The 20,268-nt window shown below is 43.9% G+C and overlaps 2 protein-coding genes across 2 annotated transcripts in view; one reads left to right on the top strand and one right to left on the bottom strand.

Moving 5' to 3' along the window:
* LOC146007411 (uncharacterized) overlaps positions 1-20,268 on the bottom strand; it is a 215,611-nt gene that overhangs the window by 148,317 nt on the left and 47,026 nt on the right. The gene's annotated exons all lie outside the window — the stretch shown is intronic.
* Positions 385-16,838, top strand: LOC146009865 (uncharacterized). The gene is made up of 5 exons (XM_083150427.1): positions 385-397; positions 1,958-2,036; positions 2,971-3,068; positions 3,424-4,633; positions 14,995-16,838. The coding sequence occupies exons 1-5, from the start codon at positions 386-388 to the stop codon at positions 16,173-16,175; spliced, it is 2,580 nt and encodes an 859-aa protein (XP_083006553.1). The 5' UTR covers position 385; the 3' UTR covers positions 16,176-16,838.

Genomic DNA, 20,268 nt, shown 5'->3' with positions numbered 1-20,268 from the left:
GGGGGGTCCAGCACTCATATACCGCCCCCTATATCACTAATCATCCTCCACACACACAGCTGGGAACCCCAGGCCGGAGCCCTCTGCAGCGGGACACCTCCGGAGCCCAGGACACGCCTCTTCCGGTCTATGCGTTCCAGCGTACTTCCGCGTTCCAAGTTTTCTCCGATCTGTGCGTTCCAGCGTATTTCCGCGTTCCAGATTCGCACTTCCCGTCTGTGCGGTCCACCGTACTTCCGCGTTCCAACTCCCTTCCGAGCTGTGTGGTCCATCATTCATTAGGTTTTTGCGTTCCACGCCAATTCCGGGAACGCACTATTTCCGGCCTATATCCCGCCCCCTGTGCTTCATAACTACATCCGGGTCACTGAGGTAAGGAGTAGAGATGAGACAACAGGTATTTATACAGGGGGAGCAGCCTGTAGTGTCCTGTTATTCTTATTTTACAGGGGAGCAGCCTGTGGTGTCCTGTTATTATTATTATACAGGGGGAGCAGCCTGAGGTGTCCTGCTATTATTATTATACAGGGGGAGCAGCCTGTGGTTTCCTGATATTATTATAATACAGGGGGAGCAGCCTGTGGTGTCCTCTTATTATAATACAGGGGGAGCAGCCTGTGGTGTCCTCTTATTATAATACAGGGGGAGCAGCCTGTGGTGTCCTGATATTGCTATTATACAGGGGAAGCAGCCTGTGGTGTCCTATTATTTATTGTTCATTCTAGCACCCGCTATCTTTGAAAATCCATGCAGTTCCTCTTTCCTGCCTGGGGTGTCGCTGTTTTTTGTAGTGTTTCTAGCACAGGTTTGGTTTGCTTATCAGTGCTGATATACAGACCACACTGCTAGAAACAACACAGCAGACAGCGACACCCCAGGCAGGAAAGAGGAACTGCATGGATTTTCAAACATAGCGGGTGCTAGAATGAACACTATTATTATTATTTTACAGGGGGAGCAGCTTTTGGTGTCCTATTGTTGTTAATAATACAGGTGGAGCAGCCTGTGGTATCCTGTTATTATTATACAGGGGGAGCAGACTGTGGTGTCACATTGGGGGATGTGACCAAAGAGATGACTGCTGAGAATGGGACGTTCTACAGTAACACCAGGGGATGTGACAGGAGAGGTGACTGCTGGGAATGGGACGTTATACAGTAACACCGGGGGATGTGACCGGAGAGGTGACTGCTGGGAATGGGACGTTATACAGTAACACCCGGGGATGTGACCGGAGAGGTGACTGCTGGGAATGGGACGTTATACAGTAATACCGGGGGATGTGACCGGAGAGGTGACTGCTGGGAATGGGGCGTTATACAGTAACACCGGGAGATGTGACCGGAGAGGTGACTGCTGGGAATGGGACGTTATACAGTAACACCGGGGGATGTGACTGCTGGGAATGGGACGTTATACAGTAACACCAGGGGATGTGTCCGGAGAGGTGACTGCTGGGAATGGGACGTTATACAGTAACACCGGGGGATGTGACAGGAGAGGTGACTGCTGGGAAATGGGACGTTATACAGTAACACCGGGGGATGTGACCGGAGAGGTGACTGCTGGGAATGGGACGTTATACAGTAACACCGGGGGATGTGACCGGAGAGGTGGCTGCTGGGAATGGGACGTTATACAGTAACACCAGGGGATGTGTCCGGAGAGGTGACTGCTGGGAATGGGACGTTATACAGTAACACCGGGGGATGTGACAGGAGAGGTGACTGCTGGGAAATGGGACGTTATACAGTAACACCGGGGGATGTGACCGGAGAGCTGACCGCTGGGAATGCGACATTATACAATAACACCGGGGATGTGACCGGAGAGGTGACTGCTGGGAATGGGACGTTATACAGTAACACCGGGGGATGTGTCTGGGTGATGACTGTATCATTGTGTGTGTCAGGTACCTAGAAGGTGTGAGGATGTCACTGTCTATCTCTCCATGCAGGAGAGGGAGTATATAGAGGAACACAGGGGTCTGTACAAGGACGTAATGATGGAGAATCACCGGCCCCTCACATCACGGGGTAAGAGGAGACATTTATTGTACAGGAGAGATCAGGTATGGGGGTCCCCTATATACACCCAGCATCTGATTATCACATATATACAATGTCCTCAGTCACTGCGTGTCTCCTACAGATGGGCCCAGTAACAGGAATACCCCAGAGAGATGTCCTCTGTATTCCCAGGATAATCACATATATACAATGTCCTCAGTCACTGCGTGTCTCCTACAGATGGGCCCAGTAACAGGAATACCCCAGAGAGATGTCCTCTGTATTCCCAGGATAATCACATATATACAATGTACTCAGTCACTGTGTGTCTCCTACAGATGGACCCAGTAACAGGAATACCCCAGAGAGATGTCCTCCTCCTCTGTATTCCCAGGATAATCACATATATACCATGTCCTCAGTCACTGTGTGTCTCCTACAGATGGGCCCAGTAACAGAGATACCCCAGAGAGATGTCCCCGTCCTCTGTATTCCCAGGATAATCACATATATACAATGTCCTCAGTCACTGCGTATCTCCTACAGATGGGCCAGTAACAGGAATACCCCAGAGAGATGTCCCCGTCCTCTGTATTCCCAGGATAATCACATATATACAATGTACTCAGTCACTGCGTGTCTCCTACAGATGGGCCCAGTAACAGGGACACCCCAGAGAGATGTCCCCGTCCTCTGTATTCCCAGGATAATCACATATATACAATGTCCTCAGTCACTGCGTGTCTCCTACAGATGGGCCCAGTAACAGGGATACCCCAGAGAGATGTCCCCGTCCTCTGTATTCCCAGGATAATCACATATATACAATGTCCTCAGTCACTGTGTGTCTCCTACAGATGGGGCCAGTAACAGGAATACCCCAGAGAGATGTCCCCGTCCTCTGTATTCCCAGGATAATCACATATATACCATGTACTCAGTCACTGTGTGTCTCCTACAGATGGGCCCATTAACAGGAATACCCCAGAGAGATGTCCCCGTCCTCTGTATTCCCAGGATTGTACAGAGGAGAATCACAGGACCCCACAGGAGGATCAGGTAGGTGGGATTTATGGTCTTGCTTATATACCACAGTGACTGTCACTATATGGGTGCCGGATTGGGTCCCGACAGTCGGGATCCCAACATTCATGGCTGTCAGCTATTCTCCCTTGTGGGGGTCCACGACCCCCATAGAGGGAGAATAGAATAGTTGGCGAGCGTAGCGAGCCCGCAATGGGCTTTGTTGCGCTGGTCACGCTGTGAGTCTGGCCAGTCGGGATCCCGACGTCGGGCTAATGACTGTCGGGATCTCGACTGTCGGAACGGCATACCACACCCTACTATATGATCTGTACAGAAGCTGTGTGTATGTCTTATACACTGATATTATACTGATTTTTTGGTTATTTAGGGTGAGCACCTTTCTAATATTAAGACAGAAGGTACAGAGGGAGAAGAAGAGACGTATGTGACTGATATGAAGGCAGAAGGTACAGAGGGAGAAGAAGAGACCTATGTGACTGATATGAAGGTAGAATATACAGAGGGAGAAGAAGAGACGTATGTGACTGATATGAAGGCAGAAGATACAGAGGGAGAAGAAGAGACGTATGTGACTGATATGAAGGTAGAAGGTACAGAGGGAGAAGAAGAGACGTATGTGACTGATATGAATGCAGAAGGTACAGAGGGAGGAGAAGAGACGTATGTGACTGATATGAAGGCAGAAGATACAGAGGGAGAAGAAGAGACGTATGTGACTGATATGAAGGCAGAAGATACAGAGGGAGAAGAAGAGACGTATGTGACTGATATGAAGGCAGAAGGTACAGAGGGAGGAGAAGAGACGTATGTGACTGATATGAAGGCAGAAGTTACAGAGGGAGAAGAAGAGACGTATGTGACTGATATGAAGGCAGAAGATACAGAGGGAGGAGAAGAGACGTATGTGACTGATATGAAGGCAGAAGATACAGAGGGAGAAGAGACGTATGTGACTGATATGAAGGCAGAAGGTACAGAGGGAGAAGAAGAGATGTATGTGACTGATATGAAGGCAGAAGGTACAGAGGGAGAAGAAGAGACGTATGTGACTGGTATGAAGGCAGAAGGTCCAGAGGGAGAAGAAGAGACGTATGTGACTGATATGAAGGCAGAAGATACAGAGGGAGGAGAAGAGACGTATGTGACTGATATGAAGGCAGAAGATACAGAGGGAGAAGAAGAGACGTATGTGACTGATATGAAGGCAGAAGATACAGAGGGAGAAGAAGAGACATATGTGACTGATATGAAGGCAGAAGATACAGAGGGAGGAGAAGAGACGTATGTGACTGATATGAATGCAGAAGATACAGAGGGAGAAGAAGAGACGTATGTGACTGATATGAAGGCAGAAGATACAGAGGGAGAAGAAGAGACGTATGTGACTGATATGAAGGCAGAAGATACAGAGGGAGAAGAAGAGACGTATATGACTGATATGAAGGCAGAAGATACAGAGGGAGAAGAAGACACGTATTTGACTGTAATTAAGGTAGAAGATACAGAGGGAGATGAGATGTATGTGATGGGTAATCATCAGTGTAATGAAGATGAAATTGATACAGATATCAAAACAGGTGAGTAACACGGATTTCACAAATATGTCCTATAATGTACTTCCTCGTCCACTACAACAGTCTCTAATCCTACACCCTGCTCTGTCAGTACAGACTAATAAAGGAAATGTTATAGGTATTGTTCCAGCGTTGGTTGTAAGGAATTTCCAAGGTATACGAGGTGTGATTGATAAGTACCCGTGTTGACGACAGATGACGAAATCGACGTCAAACGTGTATATCATCATTAAGTGTCATCTGTCAAATGACTGTCAGAATTTCAGATAGTCATTGTGTACTGGTGTTTGGGTCGCTGGTGTCAGATAGTCATTGTGTACTGGTGTTCGGGGTCGCTGGTGTCAGATAGTCATTGTGTACTGGTGTTCGGGTCGCTGGTGTCAGATAGTCATTGTGTACTGGTGTTTGGGTCGCTGGTGTCAGATAGTCATTGTGTACTGGTGTTTGGGTCGCTGGTGTCAGATAGTCATTGTGTACTGGTGTTCGGGGTCGCTGGTGTCAGATAGTCATTGTGTACTGGTGTTCGGGTCGCTGGTGTCAGATAGTCATTGTGTACTGGTGTTTGGGTCGCTGGTGTCAGATAGTCAATGTGTACTGGTGTTTGGGTCGCTGAGGTCAGATAGTCATTGTGTACTGTTGTTTGGGTCGCTGATGTCATATAGTCATTGTGTACTGGTAAGGCAAAAGATAAGTTTGAGGTAAAAGTGCGCTAAGGTCAGCTGCCTTGTGGGGTGACAATGATAGAGTGGTAACCCTTGAGACCACAGAAAGACATATACAGAAAAGAAAGAATTATCAAAGTCTCCTCCACTGGCGCTGAATATAACGTCCCTGTAAATAAAGGGACGATCCTCTTCTCCAAAAGCTAGGGAAGGTTTTATGTACAGAATACCGTACGCCCCTTTAGGGGTGAAGGGGGTCCTCTTCTCCGTTTTATAGAGAGCTCAAGAAATGGGGTCCACCTGGAAGGCTACCACGTTAATGATGGATGTGGATGCTCACGTCCCTTTAAGCCTCAGTGATAGGTCGTAGGAACCCAAAATAAAGGATAGTTGGGGGTATAGTGTAAAATCATTTATTAAACATACATTTATAAACAGATAAAAAAGGAAATGGAGCCACTTGGCATAGTACCGTGTATGGTGGAGAACTAGGATAGTATCAAAGTTCTCATAAAAGGCTTATACTGAGCGGGATAGATCCCGGGATGACCACAAATCCACGCTCGGTCCAGATGCCAATCTGCAATGCCAAGAGGGGTCCACCGTCCTCTCTATGAAAAGTCCAAGGAAACACACTCCAAACGCGTTTTCGATTGCTGCCTGCAATCTTTCTCAAGGAGATAGTGTGTGGACTGAACACTACACCCTAAATACCCCTCCCATCCAATGAAAAACAGACAAATCCGTGACATCACAAAATTATGCAAAGTTCTAGTCCAAATAACGTATGATACCGCACTTCCGGTTTCGGTATAGGGCAGTATCCGGGTCTGTGGAACGCAGCGTGCGTTCCACCAACTAATAAGTTCCTGGTCGGATGTGACATTATGTCCCATGTAATATGTGCAGGTCTCTGGCTGGTTAGTATCGTCCGGTGGTGTGGAACGCAGCGTGCGTTCCACACGCTGTTGATATCTTCACCGGATGTGACGTCGCGCGGTGGTGTGGAGCGCAGCGTGCGTTCCACACGCTGTTGGTATCTTCACCGGATGTGACGTCGCGCATCGTGGGACTCTGACCAGGTGTGAAGACTTCCGGAAGTGTGGAGCGCAAGTGTTGTTAATTTGCGTTCCAAAGGGCCTGGATTTTCAGATAGCGCGATCTCCCTGTCCCAGGTCTTTGGATGAAGCTTTCTGCCATATTTCCGACCTGAAGTGGCAGGAATGTATGGGAATGTACCCATTTAACTATGGTTTTAAAAAAGCACAGTATTAGTGAATATTCTTAATGCATGAATGGACAAATAACAAATAATTATAAGCAATGATAAAATGGGCTTCCTATGTAGAAAAGACATAAATAAGTATAGTAAAATGACAGATGTGGTAAGAACAGTAAAATAGACATAATAGACAAAAGAGGCCATAAGTGTAATATGCATAAAGGTGACAGTGCGAAAAAGTGACAGTGCAGGATTTTATAAAAACCATTTCACCTCAAAATCGAGGTTCAGTCCCCCTGGTTTGAGGGTATTAAAATTTTAAATGCACTTCATCTCTTCCTGTGCCAATCTGGTGGCCAAATTTTTTGTTCTTACATTACTAAACATCTGTTTGATGCCCAAGAATCTGATGACATGTTTAGTGGATGAATTATGTTTTAGTTTAAAATGGTGAGACAGGGAATGGGATTCTAATCCCTTGTTGATATTATTCAGGTGTTCAGCCATTCTCACTTTAAAAGGCCTAGAGGTCCGACCGATATAAAATAAATTGCATGAACACTCGATAGCATAAACAATGTTCTTGCTATTGCATGTTATAAATTCCCCAATTATGTGTTGTGTGCCATTAATGGTCAGGTCATTGTATTTGGTTATGCCTCTATATTCGACCGTTCTACAGCCTTTGCAATTGCCACACCGATGGAAGCCCTTACTTGCGATGTTACCCTGGGGTTTAGAAGTGATAAGTGCACTCCAAACCAATTTATTGCTGATATTAGGGCCTTCCTGTAGATGAATCTAGGATATACTGGAAGGTGGGGGCCAAGTATTGGGTCTTTTTGAAGAATATTCCAATGCTTCTTAAAAGAGCGTTCCACTATTTTATGTTGAGCGTTAAAATTGGTAATAAAAGCCCATTTGTGGTCATCATTTTGCCTTGGTGGTGCAGTCCTATCGATTAGGAGGTCCACTCTATCAAGATGGTCGATGGCAGCAAGTTTATTATTAATGATGTCAGTATTATAGCCACTCTTAATAAATTTTTGGGACATCTTAGTTGCTTGTTCTTTGTAAACAGTGTCATCACTGCAATTTCTCCTGACTCTCTTGAACTGCCCTCCTGGTATAGCGTCCAGCCACTGAGTGTGGTGGCAGCTATCTTTTTGTATGTAGGCTTGGCAATCTGTGGGTTTTGTAAAAGTTTTCGTTTTAAAAGCAGAATCCTCAATATAAATAGTAACGTCTAAAAAGTCAATGGAATGATCACTAATATTAAAAGTCAATTCTATGTTCCTGTTATTAGTGTTTAGGTGGAGGCAAAACTTGTCTAGTTCAGACCTCTCTCCTCTCCATAAAAACACAATGTCATCAATGTATCTTTTCCAGGACACCAGATTCGCCCCAAATGGGTTATTGGCCCAGACATTCTCCTGTTCCCAATATCCCATGAAAATATTGGCATAACTTGGGGCGAATCTGGTGCCCATGGCGGTGCCAGTTTTCTGAAGATAAAAACATTCTTCGAATAAAAAGTAATTATTATTTAGGATAAAATCAACACCTTCAATTAAAAAATCTTGTAAATTATTGTCCATATTACTCCTTTGAAGGTAATCTTTTACTGCCAAGGCTCCATCTTGATGTCTAATAATCGTATATAAAGACTTGACGTCTGCAGTCACCAAAAACAGATTTTCTTCAAAATGTATAGTGGAAAGGACATTAAGAAGGTCCTTGGTGTCTTTAAGGTGAGACCGATTGGTCAGGACGAGTGGCTGTAAATGGAAATCTATATATTCGGACAGATTGGCCGTTATAGAGTTAGTCCCTGACACAATCGGTCTGCCCGGTGGGTGAGTGGTGCTCTTGTGGACCTTGGGGAGTAGATATATTACTGGAATGGATGGTTCCTGGTTAAAAAGAAATTTGTAGGTATTGTCGTCCAGGACACCCTTTAATTTGTACTTATTCAGTAATACCATCAATTTACTGGATATATTATCCGTAGGATCTACTCTCAGTTTTTGATAAGTGGTCCTGTCATCAATTTGTGACAAAACCTCTTTACCAGATTTTGTCCATGAGTACGATGCCTCCCCCCTTATCGGCGGGTTTGATAATGATTTCTCGATTATCTTTCAAAAGTTTAAGGGCATCTCTCTCTTTCTTTGTGAGGTTGTATTTGATGCCAGTGTATTGAATACTCCTGACATCAGCCTGTATGAAGGTGCTGAAGGTGTCAAGGAAATTACCTTTAACATGTGCAGGATAGAACACGGATTTTGGTCTAAATTTAGTAACTGTCTCATCTTGTGGTATTTCAGGTACGGCGGCTGTGGATTCCATTTCTTTTTGTAAGAAATTTTTTTTTAAACATAACTTTCTGACATATTTGTGAATATCGACAAATGTCTGAAATCTGTTGATATTGTTAGTGGGGGCATACTTTAAACCCTTCTCTAATACCTTGATTTCTAGGGGACTTAAGCTATGAGAGCTAATATTAAATATTTTGACTGTGGGTGTTTCCTCTGCATTGGTGGGGGGAGATGGTATAGTGCGGTGGATGTTTTTCCTCACCCTTTTCCTAATTTTTTGTGATTTTTTGGGGGGTTTTTTTGTACCTGCACGTTTACCCCTCCTGGTCTTAGTATGTATTAACGTCTCCACAGGGGTTCCAGGTTTCCTTCCCCTAAAAAACGAATCCGATTAGACTCTCTCTGAAGTGGTTGAAATCTATTCCTAAAGTGCAATGGTGAGAAAGATGGGTCCCTTTCTTCCGACCTATCCCTTCTCTCGGAATTGTGGGTACGGTTATTAGATTCGTTATAACGATGACCCGATCTATGGGATTTACGATGAGGTGATGGATACCTATTTTCATGGTTGGATAGAGTACGCCAGTTAACATTTCTATTATCATGGCCATTTCTAAACCTCTTATTGACTCTATATGGGGATCGTGGTTGATGGAACTGATGGTAGTCACGTTCCTCGTATGTATCGTTTTTTTGTCTGCGATCAGGGGATCTTTTTCTATTCCATTGTTTTTTAGGATTGGTTATTCTTTGTTGGCCTTTTTTTAATTGTGGGGGGCGTTGTATTGTTTTTTGAGTGGATTTAGGGGGATCTATTATTTCCTCCTCTATCTCATCCTGATCCTCAGAATCGGCTTCCCTTTTGTCTCTCAAAAATTTGCGTACTTTTCTATCAACTAAAGTACGTTCTGCTTTTTTTATATTGTAGCTGATCTGTTTCTCATGTTCTACATATTCGGGCAGAGTGGAGAGGGGTTTCAAAAGGTCTTGGAATTTGTTAATTTCCTCATCCAAATTTTTCAAATCCCTTTTTCTTTCGGTAATGATGAGTTCCATTAACCTGAAGGAGCAGCTGTCTATTATTTTATCCCAGTCTTCGCTAAAAGATTCACTTGCATTAGTGAAGGAGGCTTGTTTTGTAATTTTAAGTCCCCTGGGTATGAGATGATGGTTCAGGTATTTTTCAAGGGTCACTATTTCCCACCATACCCTATTCTCCTTGAGCATGGTGGTCTCTAGTTTCCGCATGATAGTATCCAGATCCTCATCTATTAGCTCTATTTGTTCGTCATCATTTTTAAAGACATTTTCAAACAGGGACAGACGATGTTCTTTGTAGTTAAACATGGCAGCAGCACAGAGATACCAGTCAAAACTAATAGGGTGAGCAACAAATGGTAAGGCAAAAGATAAGTTTGAGGTAAAAGTGCGCTAAGGTCAGCTGCCTTGTGGGGTGACAATGATAGAGTGGTAACCCTTGAGACCACAGAAAGACATATACAGAAAAGGAAGAATTATCAAAGTCTCCTCCACTGGCGCTGAATATAACGTCCCTGTAAATAAAGGGACGATCCTCTTCTCCAAAAGCTAGGGAAGGTTTTATGTACAGAATACCGTACGCCCCTTTAGGGGTGAAGGGGGTCCTCTTCTCCGTTTTATAGAGAGCTCAAGAAATGGGGTCCACCTGGAAGGCTACCACGTTAATGATGGATGTGGATGCTCACGTCCCTTTAAGCCTCAGTGATAGGTCGTAGGAACCCAAAATAAAGGATAGTTGGGGGTATAGTGTAAAATTATTTATTAAGCATACATTTATAAACAGATAAAAAAGGAAATGGAGCCACTTGGCATAGTACCGTGTATGGTGGAGAACATTTCCTTTTTTATCTGTTTATAAATGTATGTTTAATAAATGATTTTACACTATACCCCCAACTATCCTTTATTTTGGGTTCCTACGACCTATCACTGAGGCTTAAAGGGACGTGAGCATCCACATCCATCATTAACGTGGTAGCCTTCCAGGTGGACCCCATTTCTTGAGCTCTCTATAAAACGGAGAAGAGGACCCCCTTCACCCCTAAAGGGGCGTACGGTATTCTGTACATAAAACCTTCCCTAGCTTTTGGAGAAGAGGATCGTACCTTTATTTACAGGGACGTTATATTCAGCGCCATTGGAGGAGACTTTGATAATTCTTCCTTTTCTGCATTGTGTACTGGTGTTCGGGTCGCTGGTGTCAGATAGTCATTGTGTACTGGTGTTTGGGTCGCTGATGTCAGATAGTCATTGTGTACTGGTGTTTGGGTCGCTGGTGTCAGATAGTCATTGTGTACTGGTGTTTGGGTCGCTGGTGTCAGATAGTCATTGTGTACTGGTGTTTGGGTCGCTGGTGTCACATAGTCATTGTGTACTGGTGTTTGGGTCGCTGGTGTCACATAGTCATTGTGTACTGGTGTTCGGGGTCACTGGTGTCAGATAGTCATTGTGTACTGGTGTTTGGGTCGCTGGTGTCAGATAGTCATTGTGTACTGGTGTTTGGGTCGCTGGTGTCAGATAGTCATTGTGTACTGGTGTTTGGGTCGCTGGTGTCACATAGTCATTGTGTACTGGTGTTTGGGTCGCTGGTGTCACATAGTCATTGTGTACTGGTGTTCGGGGTCACTGGTGTCAGATAGTCATTGTGTACTGGTGTTTGGGTCGCTGGTGTCACATAGTCATTGTGTACTGGTGTTCGGGGTCACTGGTGTCAGATAGTCATTGTGTACTGGTGTTTGGGTCGCTGGTGTCACATAGTCATTGTGTACTGGTGTTCGGGGTCACTGGTGTCAGATAGTCATTGTGTGCTGGTGTTTGGGTCGCTGGTGTCAGATAGTCATTGTGTGCTGGTGTTTGGGTCGCTGGTGTCAGATAGTCATTGTGTACTGGTGTTCGGGGTCACTGGTGTCAGATAGTCATTGTGTACTGGTGTTCGGGGTCACTGGTGTCAGATAGTCATTGTGTACTGGTGTTTGGGTCGCTGGTGTCAGATAGTCATTGTGTACTGGTGTTCGGGGTCACTGGTGTCAGATAGTCATTGTGTACTGGTGTTTGGGTCGCTGGTGTCAGATAGTCATTGTGTACTGGTGTTCGGGGTCACTGGTGTCAGATAGTCATTGTGTACTGGTGTTTGGGTCGCTGGTGTCAGATAGTCATTGTGTACTGTTATTTGGGTCGCTGGTGGAATTGAGCAAGTTCCAGCTATTTCTAACTATGGAGAAAGTGCAGCACCGATCGGTGATTAGAGTCTTGTTTTTGGATGGCAAAACATGCGAGGACTCAAACAATAGGTTAGAAGTCATTAATGTGGACCTTTCACATTCGATGACTACCATCAGATACTGGTTCAATGAATTCAAACGTGGTGGCACATCTGTCCTCGATGAAGAGCCTCCAGGTCACCCCATTCATGTGACTACGGATGACGAGTTTTTACGAGATAAAACTCGTAAAAACCACAGAGAGGAATAAAAATCTCACCAAACTTTTGGCTCAAACAGAGATGAAGTGCATCTACAATTACAAAACATTAGTGCCCTTAGGATTAAATCAAGATTTTGGGCTGAAGTGGTTTTTATAGTTTTTTATCAATTTTTATAAACCCCCTCTTTTAGGAACCATTATAGTTTTTAATGAATCCCTCAAAAGAACTTCCTTTATAATGTTCCCCTTTTTATCCTCCTCATCCTCACAAATAGCCGCTCTTTCTCCTGTTCCCTGTTTTTAAAAAAATAATCTTTTACCATACATACAAAATTTTCCTATAGCTGCTAATATTTAAGCACTTTACTATTTCTCTGTAGCTGCTATACTTAATGCACTTTATAATTCCCCTCTACTGTATTATATTTGAGCACTTTATATTGGCCTTTTCTCCCCCTCTCACTATATGATACAATGCCATCATATCGCTAAAACATAGCTCCATTCCCCAGGCTCGTGAACAAATCCGATCAAACCTGAGGGATTATAATACAGCAACACAGAATGACAGGTTCCATTTGGAACGCAAACAGGAAATAAAATTGGAACGCAGAGAGACACGAATACCGGAAGTCGTCATCAACAGGACGGAAGGCGGAAGTAACGGCCAGGACGTGCCGCAGCCTGTGATACGCAACTACAGGAGGTGACGGCGGGACGCCATTCAGATGGGGACAGGATGTGACGCCGAGACGCCATCCGGAAATGATCGGGAAGCCGCCAGCCAGGCTTAGGAACCATGTAATTACCGGAAATGAAAACGCATCGTCGAGGAGAACCATGTATTTACATAAAACACCAACGAAGGGAAGTAGGACTCCTATGGAGTATACAGCATTCAAGAAATGGCGGGAATTAGAAAGGTACCGCCCCCAATCAGCACCAGAAAAATCACTATTTATACAAGGAAGCCATAGAGAGAGGATACACCTTGGAAAAGATCCGGTCTGGATCGAAACGCGTCGGTGGACGATCCTCTCTTACACATACTTCTTTACCCTTTGGATGCCTATGGTCTATTGGACGGGAACACCTAAAAGTCATCAGTGGTCAGGCAAACGGGGCCCCATATACCCTGCCCACTCTTTTAACATCTCAGGTTTTCAGGTTATACCGGTTCCCATTAGTTCCAGTGGCTCCAGAGAGGTATTTGTTTTTTCAGCATCATATGTTCTTAATGACACTGTAAATTTTGAAAATAAAGAGATACCTGTTTTTATTATATACAGTATCTCGCAGTGTCTGTTTTTCCTTTTTTCCTCTGCCTTGGGATCTATATCATAGTATCCAGAATAGAGGATATCGAGGATTAAAGACCCATATGACATGCAAATCTTTGACGGACCTTGAGTGAGTACATTGAGTAGGGGGACCTACCCCCAACACTTAATCGTTTTATGAAGTCTCTATGTGATCACATCTATGATTTATGAAAAGCGATTTTGGATTTGATATCTTGTGAGTGCACCTGAAAGGGGGGATATAACCTCCAGTATACATATATATCCATCTATATATACCTATACGTATAAGCACTCAGTTTTGAATTCTTAAAAATAATTTGACTATACAGTCATAGCAGTATTACATGAGGGATATTGCCCTCTTTCTTCTTTTCTTGTCTCTTTATATATACAAACGTGGAAGGAGACAGTGAAAAGGAAGACAAAAGGAGGACGAAAACAGGGGAGTATTAGTCTCCTTTCTACAGAATATTCTTCCTTCACACACATTTCGTATAGCGCCCATATTTCACTGGTTCAAGTACTTTTTAACCCTTGCATAGTTTCCACAAAAGGCCCAGGTGTGTCCTTTTCCAACTTGAATTAGAAATACAGGCTGCTTCTACTGCGCAGATTAGTGTAGACCCCACTCTCTTCTTTGTGAAATACTACCTGCCAAACACCCGTTGAACTTATTGTTTTACTGCTGACCTGAATAATATTGTAAACTCGTTCAATCCTCCAAAAAGTTTATTAAGAAAAAAAAAAATGAAGACTTTCCTGTTTACCCAAGCATTTCCTTCATTCCCTTTAAGTATTGTTTATGAAAAGCTTTTCTGTACTTCATTGTTCCTGTACTCCTGTACTGTATTACATTCATTCTATCTGTTACACGCCTTGAGTCCTATTGGAGAAAGAGCGCTATATATAATTAATAATTATTATTATTATTATTATTATTGATGAAACATGGATCCATCAGCACACACCAAAAAAGAAGGAACAGTCAAAACACTCCAATTCACGTAGCGAACATGCACCAAAGAAGGCGAAGACGGGTTTTTTTTTTTCTTGTATTTGCTGTAATTCTTGCTCAATGCGGGTACTCAATCACCCCTCGTATGTAAAATAGATTTAATCTAGATAAAGGGGACGTTTTCTTCTAAGAATGACTATTTATTGTACATAAACCAATGCAATGCAGTAATTGAAAAAATAATTGGGAAATCCAATGACACTATTAAAAGTACATATATGTAACAGAAACATTTCAAGCATCCGATATGACTGGGCGGTCTCTAGGTCAGCAGTATAAAGGCTAAATACATTGTACTTTGTGACATCACACTTCATAGGGTTTTATGGGGACCTGTCACATAAAATTGATGATCTAATGTAACGTTGTTCTCAACAGATGGAAGTAACACAAGGAATATTCTGGAGAATAATCTAATTTTGTCTTCAGATCGTAATCTAGAAGATGATGACCTCACAGGAGATTCTCACCGTGCGGATGGGTCATCTGGTTCCTCTAACCAGGGGAAATGTTTTCCTGATTACCCTGATATTGGTGGATCTGTTCCAGCTCTTACAGTAGATAAGATATTTCCCTGTTCTATAGATGCGAAATGTTTTACACAGAACACAAAGCTTAGTACCCATAAGCCAGTTGAAAAGCCATTTCCGTGTCCTGAATGTGGGACATGTTTTACATGGAAATCAGGTCTGGTTGCACATGAGAGAGTTCACACTGGTGAGAAGCCATTTACATGTTCTGAATGTGGGAAATGTTTTACACGGAAATCAGGTCTTATTAGGCATGAGACAATACATAGATATGAGATGCCGTTCACATGTTCTGAGTGCGGGGTGTGTTTCACAAATAAAGCAAATCTGGTTACACATCAGAAAAGTCACAAAGGTGAGAAGCCATTTGCATGTTCTGAGTGTGGGAAATGTTTTACACAAAAATCAGCGCTTACTATACATGAGAGGCATCACACAGGGGAAACGCCATTTCAGTGTGCTGATTGTGGGAAATGCTTTACACATAAATCACTTCTTGCGATACATCAGAGAAGTCACACAGGTGAGAAGCCGTTTTCGTGTGACGATTGCGGGAAATGTTTTCCACACAAGTCGTCTCTTGTAATACACCAGAGACGTCACACAGGTGAGAAGCCGTTTCCATGCTCTGAGTGTGGAAAATGTTTTACACAGAAATCAGAACTTGTTATACACCAGAGACGTCACACAGGTGAGAAGCCATTTCCATGTTCTGATTGTGGGAAATGTTTTACAGAGAAATCACATCTTTTAATACATCAGAGAAAACATACAGGTGAAAAACCATTCCCGTGCTCTGAGTGTGGGAAATATTTTACACACAAGTCATCTCTTGCTATACATCAGAGGTTGCATTCAGGGGAGAGGCCATTTCCCTGCGCTGAGTGTGGGAAATGTTTTACACTTAAATCACAGCTTGTCACACATCAGCGATGTCACACAACCGAGAGACCATTTCCGTGTTCTGAGTGTGGGAAATGTTTCAGAGATAAATCTTCTGTTGTTAAACATCAGAAATGTCACCAATGAGGCTGTGTTAACGTGTCGGCAATAAGATCTTGATGTACCGGACGTCACTGGGGACAATGTGCATGTTTGTGCATGTTTGTAGATGGAAAGTTATTTATATTAGAAATAAATTAATTTCTCACATTCTTGTTTGTTAAAGTATTCATTTTTAATTAATAATTAAGTACAAATTTGCACAGGGGATTAAAGGATGGGGGGGGGGGGATTCTGAGCCAGAAGTGATGGAGTCGCCAGTGAAATTAATTGCAAATGCCACTTTCAGTAACTGTAGACTGCGCACCAACCACGTCCCCATGGTACAATCCCTGTGTCAGCAGCAACAATGTCAACCAATATGCATCATGTTCACACCAGAAGGTTGATATTCATGATCTCGTCATCCTAATTGTCAACACCTGGAAAATGTCGGCAATGGCAGAATGATGACATTTGCACTAGAGATATAATGACATTAAAAGCTGTTTCAACCTTTTAACCGTGTTTATATTTCGTGTTCATTGCTGACATGGTGATGTAGACAATTTCATTGTAATAGACTTTCTATTTAGATGGTGTCTTACCTCGCTGGTACTCTATACTGCCAGGAGGAGTAGTGGTGGGTTTGGGTACTGCATCCTACTCTATGCTGCCAGGAGGAGTAGTGGTTGGATGTGGGTACTGCATCCTGGTCGATGCTGCCAGGAAGAATAGTGGTTGGATGTGGGTACTGCATCCTGGTCGATGCTGCCAGGAGGAATAGTGGTTGGATGTGGGTACTGCATCCTGGTCGATGCTGCCAGGAGGAGTAGTGGTTGGATGTGGGTACTGCATCCTGGTCTATGCTGCCAGGAGGAGTAGTGGTTGGATGTGGGTACTGCATCCTGGTCTATGCTGCCAGGAGGAGTAGTGGTTGGATGTGGGTACTGCATCCTGGTCTATGCTGCCAGGAGGAATAGTGGTTGGATGTGGGTACTGCATCCTGGTCGATGCTGCCAGGAGGAGTAGTGGTTGGATGTGGGTACTGCATCCTGGTCGATGCTGCCAGGAGGAGTAGTGGTTGGATGTGGGTACTGCATCCTGGTCGATGCTGCCAGGAGGAGTAGTGGTTGGATGTGGGTACTGCATCCTTCTCTATGCTGTCAGGAGTAGTGGTTTGATGTGTCTCATGTAACCTGCTCTATGCTGCACAGGAGGAGTAGTGTTTGGATGTGGGTACTGCATCCTGCTCTATGCTGCCAGGAGGAGTAGTGGTTGGGTGTGGGTACTGCACAAGAGGAGGTGTGGTTGGATGTGGGTACTGCATCCTGCTCTATGCTGCCAGGAGGAGTAGTGGTTGGGTGTGGGTACTGCATCCTGCTCTATCCTGCCAGGAGGAATAGTGGGTACTGCATTCTGCTCTATGCTGCCAGGAGGATCAGTGGTTGATTTGGGTACTGCATGCTGCTTATTGAAGACTTTGGGGTTAGCTTATCAAATTACCATATACATTATACACACAATGTGAAAATTGGTGGAGGACAGATAATGGTACCGAGCTTTTCTTCAACCGTAAACCCACCAAGCTCCATTGAACTGGAACTGAGATTGTGAGCCAGGCTGTCACAGGACTGGGATTTTGTGGTCTGACCTAGGTCCTTGGGACAGAAGTAATGTGGGTCTATTATAATGTTTGCGCAGGAACAGTGGGGAAGTGGAGAGTAGCGATAAAGGTTGACGTGACCCAGAGCAGGGGTGCGGAGTCTAGCACGATGGAGGTGTTCTCCAGGAACCCCCACAAGGAGCTATGGACTTCTGCACTAAGAATACTCATAACCGGAGAATTACCAGATGGATGCTGGCATTCAGAACACCGACACCAGTATCCAAAAGGAGGGAATTCCAAAAGGAGTTAGGTAAGTATACTTACCCTACCCATAACCCCCCTAACCTTAGCCTTCCCCACCGCAGCCTGACCCTAACCCTCCCCACTACTACCTAACCCTGGAACCCTACCACCCAATTCTAACCCTCCCGCCCCTCCGTATAAACTATACCCCCACTTCTAAGTGCCTAAACCTCACTCTCCCTCCCCACAGCCTAACATTAACCTCCCCCTGCCACCATTCCCAGATAAACACACATACTTTCAGCATTCCTGCAGTTAGGATTCTTTTTTTTTTTAATAACGTGTTTTTATTGATTTTCCAAAGAGAACAACAAACCCTTACAAGAGCAATGTTTCATAAGGTGCATGCAACATAAATGACATATCTGAAGTGGGATACACAACTGAAGATCGTAGAAATATGCATGTATAATTATATAAAAAGGTATACGGATATACACATCTGATACCACCCCTCCAAAACCAGGATAAATGCACCGTCACCCGGAGGCGCCATCCGGGCTTATGCGACCATCAATATGAGAGGAAGTACACAAATGACATCATGCCTCACGAATAACCATAACGCACCATTGGAATTCAATATTAAAACATACTGTGCATGTATCCAAGAGAAACACCGCTCGAGCTAATATAACCCACTATCTATAAAATGTTATCTATACTACCCAAATCAAAATCCCCCAAAAAGACCCAAAACAAACCTCCTCAAAACCCCCCACCCTGTATGACCTAACCCCAACCTAGGTATACCTGGATCCCTAACAGTCCCCCCTACATCTATCTATAATAACTGTTCTAAGAAGAGACAAATTAGTGGCCTTCAGCTAATATCAGCTAATCTGGCCTAGAAAACCTAATTCACCCCTTCCTCCCTCTTCCCCCACATATAATAAAAATATATAAGCCAAACACCCCCCCCCCCCCCCGTAAATGTAGAAAGGATAAACAGCACGGATGTCTGACAGTGGCAATATACAGCAGGATTAAAGTACTTATAACAGCTCCTCTAAACTCAAGAGGCACAAAAACAATGCGGTAAACAATACCCAGGATATCAAAACCGTAGGTTTAACAGAATTTTGAATTCCGCTTCAATTCGGCAAGTATACTTAACATGTTCATTTAGTCCGGCCAGGCGTCAAAGTGTTTCAGATAGGAAAGTACGATCATTTCAACTAATCTGGCCAGTATTCTGTTTCATTGAAAAAAAAATGTCAGAAAGGCCGCATGACCCCATTTTGCATTAAAATGAGTGGAAGGGTGTTCAGCACGTATAGTGAACAGCTCGTATGGATGTGGTACAATCAGAGAAAATAGCACCGTGATTTTTAAAGAGACTGGGGCCTTATCTAGACACTCAGGAGAGTACCAACAAAAAGACTCATCTATTAGCACCGGCATAGAAATCGGATAACTGACAGCATATTCAGCCGCAGATGTAGTTAACTTAGCAGAATCAGACGATGAGTGTAAGTCCAGGACAGTTCCATCACCACACTATCCATCCAAACAACTTGTTGTAGTAGTGTCAAACAGCTGAAGAAGCCAATGGGTCGAAGCTGTTATGGCACACAGGATTTGTTGTATAGGACTCTCCATAGCGCTGGAACAATGTAACCCTAATTCAATCTGAGTAGCCGGTCAGCAGCGAGGTGGCAACGGCTAGCACGCCGCCAAACCTCACCACTATTGCAAAGCAGGAGATTATAAAGTCACAGGAGTCCTGATCTGTGCAGTCAAAATAAGTGTAATGGCGCCGGTTATACCGGGGCCCTCCAGGTCAAGATTATCACAGCCTCCTCTTCACTACCTTGAGGCCGTCTGGTTTTCTCCCCTGTCACGGACCCACCGGTCGCCTGCTCCGATATGTCAATCTGAGCAGCTCCGGCCGTGACTGGGGTTCACTTTGGACTCTCGGGTCCTTTACTTGAGGTACACTGCCACCAGCCAAAACCTGATTTTAGCGCTTGAAACTGCGCAAGGGGCGGCTTGGCTCGCACCTGACCGCACAATACAATATACAAATGGTAACACGCTGGAGCGTTCTCTTCTGAGGCTAATGAGTCTTAAGAACACAGAACCAGGACTGAGAATATGTATTATTTATTCCTAGAAATACTACAGAGCTTTAGAAAATAGTTACAAGATATTACAATGATTTTAAAAGTACACAAAAGATTAAATGCAATTTTAGAAATAAAATAAAAGGGAAAAATGACAGAACCG

Source organism: Crinia signifera, chromosome 6 (assembly GCF_055691185.1).
Source record: "Crinia signifera chromosome 6, ASM5569118v1, whole genome shotgun sequence".
Lineage (NCBI taxonomy): Eukaryota > Metazoa > Chordata > Amphibia > Anura > Myobatrachidae > Crinia > Crinia signifera.
Note: the sequence above shows the minus strand (reverse complement) of the source record. Positions and strands in the feature narration are given on the sequence as shown.